A 2,939-nucleotide genomic window follows, 5' to 3' on the forward strand; every position below is an offset into this window, starting at 1 on the left:
TTCGTGGCATACTTGTCACTAGCGTAGTGGACGTTCACAACATAATCCCCAGAGGTGCCCACGGCATATTCTTCTTTTCCAAATCCATGCACCTGGGAGCCCTCACGCGTGGTTTCTCCAGGTTGGCTGTTGCCAACTTTCATCGATTCCGCGTTGCTGTCCTTGTCAGCGGACGTGTCAAGACCCGTGTCAGCAGCAGTGGATGCTTGAGTCAGTGCCGTGCGCACGAGGAAGTTTAAGGATTGGGACGGCGGCGGCCCCATAAAAGGAGGGACGCCGCCCACCAACATTTCAGACAGGAGTTGTCTATAATGCGATTTTTTGAGATTCCGGTGACGGAATCCGGCGGAAGAAATTGAGATGAAATCATGATTTGTTGCAGTTAAAATGGTTTTTTAACTGCATATTCGGATTCAGCACCCTGAAAAACCCCTGGGACGCTTTCATTGTGCAGAAACTAGTTATCAAACTTCGATTTCAATAAATTACTGCCGGATTTTCACCGGAAAAAATCGCCAGAAAAGCTTTCAAAAAGTCACGTTAAAGACTACGGACATCCTCTCCACACAAACTTACGATTGCGATGGATGGCTCGGCATTCTACCCGGAGTTTCTGCCACAATTGCCGCCAGGCTTCAGATTTCACCCCACAGACGAGGAGCTGCTCATCCATTACCTGAAGAACAAGGTCTCCTGTTCTCCTCTCCCTGCTTCAATTATTGCAGAGATTGACGTGTACAAACATGACCCCTGGGATTTGCCCGGTGAGTATCCCCTCCAAACCCGGGTTTATATATATATTTTAACATTTCTAGATTGTCTGAACTCTGGCCTAATCAATTTTACATCCAAAGAAAATTGAAACCGCGAAGGTTTTAGTTATTTTTTTCTGAATTACATTCCACGATACCCTTTTTCTTTTTCTCATGGTGTGTATATGCGTTGACTGGATTTCAGCGAAGGCTTGTTTTGGAGAGCAAGAGTGGTATTTCTTCAGCCCCAGGGACCGAAAATATCCCAACGGGTCGCGCCCCAACAGATCCGCCGGCTCTGGCTACTGGAAAGCAACGGGAACAGAGAAGCCCATCTCTGTCATGTCGGGAACCACCTCGTCGCAGATAGTGGGCGTGAAGAAAGCCCTGGTGTTTTTCAAGGGAAGACCGGCAAAGGGCCTGAAAACCAGTTGGGTCATGCACGAATACCGCCTCACTGAAACCATGCCAACGAACAGAAAGCGATCTCTGCGCGTAAGAATTGTTGTTTTTAGTGAATTTTATTCACCAGATTTAAAAATAAAATCTTTTAATTTACATCACAACTATTACCAATTGAATCACCATACAGATATGTATATATATTTTAAAGAAAATTTTAATGGGAATTTCAAGAATTGATCCTGGCTTGTGTTTTTCCAGTTGGACGATTGGGTGCTGTGCCGGATATACAAGAAAGCGACTCATTCTACCCGGGTGTTCTCGAACCCAGAACTGCAGGCCCCGTCACCTGCTGACGTGCCACAAGAATCAGTTATGCCCAAATTCAGTTCCTTCTCTGGGCTGTTTCAGAGCGACGATCTGTTTGTGGACAGCTTTCCGAGCCATGACATGTCAGATGCCAGCAACGCGGCCCTGTCCTATGTGGACCCGTCGTCCAGCCTCCAGGTATTGCCCCAGCATTTAAATTCCTGCGAGACCAGAAGTGACGTGTCAATGTCAATGGGTTTCAACTGCGACGAAGCCTCGTCTGTCTACCCTGCGAAGAGGCAAAACAGTGGGAATCCATCATCGACACTGCAGTTTGAATGTTGGAATCCATACATGGAAGTGGCGGCGCCCGATGAGCACATGTATCACTGGCCCAACATCGAAAACTGGAACCTTGAACTGCTACCTTGGGAACGTGGGGTTATCGTATGAAAATATAACAACAACACGTGTTGGATTTCTGTGTAAATTGATTTTAAACATTAAAACTCTAGAAAGTGGAGTTGGTGATGGGACTTGCTTTCTTATTGCTTGTATCTTCAAGGTGTATGGGCAATAAATTGTCAGTATAAAATGAATTCCTGAAAAGTTATTTTCTTAGAACCAGAATGGTTGATTTTTATGGAATTGTTTTTCTTGCGATTTTTTTGGAAGCTTTTACGGTAGGTTTTTCCGGTCCAATTTCTCTAAAATCTGGCAAGAATTTGTGGAAATCATAAGCTTGATTGATAATCTTGTGCAATCGAAGTGTCCTAGGGGTTTTCCACGTACTGAATCCATATATAATCAAAAAAACTAATTTAAATAATACAAATCAAGATTTCACCTCAAATTTTTCCAACCAATTCCGAAAAATCCAAAAAATCTACTAAAAACAACTCCATCTTTTATATGAGAAAACTATTTAATCTCAATCTCATGAAAAAAAATTATTTCATAATTTATAATTTTAAAAACTAAAAATAAAAACATAAATCTGTCTTTACTTAATCATTGAGATGGTGTTTTGAATTGACTAACGTAATCATGGGTTCTGCATTGAATTGATAGTGAAGTGATACTAAGCTGTATATATATATAAAACAATAGCTACTCAACTCATTGGCTACCATCACTATAAAAGACCTTTATCAAATATAAACTAATAAAAATGGTTTCACGAATAAACACCTCCCCATATTAATCAAACATATACTATATTGATATAATTACTTCTCTATTAATATATATATATAAAATGGTAAGTAAATTATCCTTTCATCTTAAATACAATGTATAATGTGTTGGTTAACTTATTTAAATAAAGATATACATAATTTTAAATTAATCATAATAATATATTATTTTTTAAATTTATTTCAACTAGCACTAGTATATTGACAATTGGGTTGATATAAATTTATTTCAACTCTCACCACTATATTGACAATTGGGTTGATATAAATTTATTTCAAC

General features: G+C 39.8%; 1 protein-coding gene across 1 annotated transcript; it reads left to right on the forward strand.

Annotated features, from left to right (window-relative positions):
* The first annotated feature begins 304 nt into the window (after positions 1-304).
* LOC149169602 (NAC domain-containing protein 1-like) lies at positions 305-2,056 on the forward strand. The gene is made up of 3 exons (XM_089427127.1): positions 305-764; positions 958-1,247; positions 1,416-2,056. Exons 1-3 carry the CDS (start codon positions 584-586, stop codon positions 1,914-1,916), a joined length of 972 nt encoding a protein of 323 aa, XP_089283253.1. The 5' UTR covers positions 305-583; the 3' UTR covers positions 1,917-2,056.
* Positions 2,057-2,939: the final 883 nt, after the last annotated feature.

This window comes from Pinus tabuliformis, chromosome 4_2, assembly GCF_031772625.1.
Source record: "Pinus tabuliformis cultivar Carrire ecotype Pingquan chromosome 4_2, CPIR1, whole genome shotgun sequence".
NCBI lineage: Eukaryota > Viridiplantae > Streptophyta > Pinopsida > Pinales > Pinaceae > Pinus > Pinus tabuliformis.

What these genes read in the sequence shown, in the direction of transcription:
- LOC149169602 (XM_089427127.1), top strand. Translation starts at nt 584, where the DNA reads ATGGATGGCTCGGCATTCTACCCGGAGTTTCTGCCACAATTGCCGCCA. An exon ending in TGACCCCTGGGATTTGCCCG is followed by an intron (nt 765 to 957) that starts GTGAGTATCCCC and finishes ACTGGATTTCAG; the next exon opens with CGAAGGCTTGTTTTGGAGAG. An exon ending in ACAGAAAGCGATCTCTGCGC is followed by an intron (nt 1,248 to 1,415) that starts GTAAGAATTGTT and finishes GTGTTTTTCCAG; the next exon opens with TTGGACGATTGGGTGCTGTG.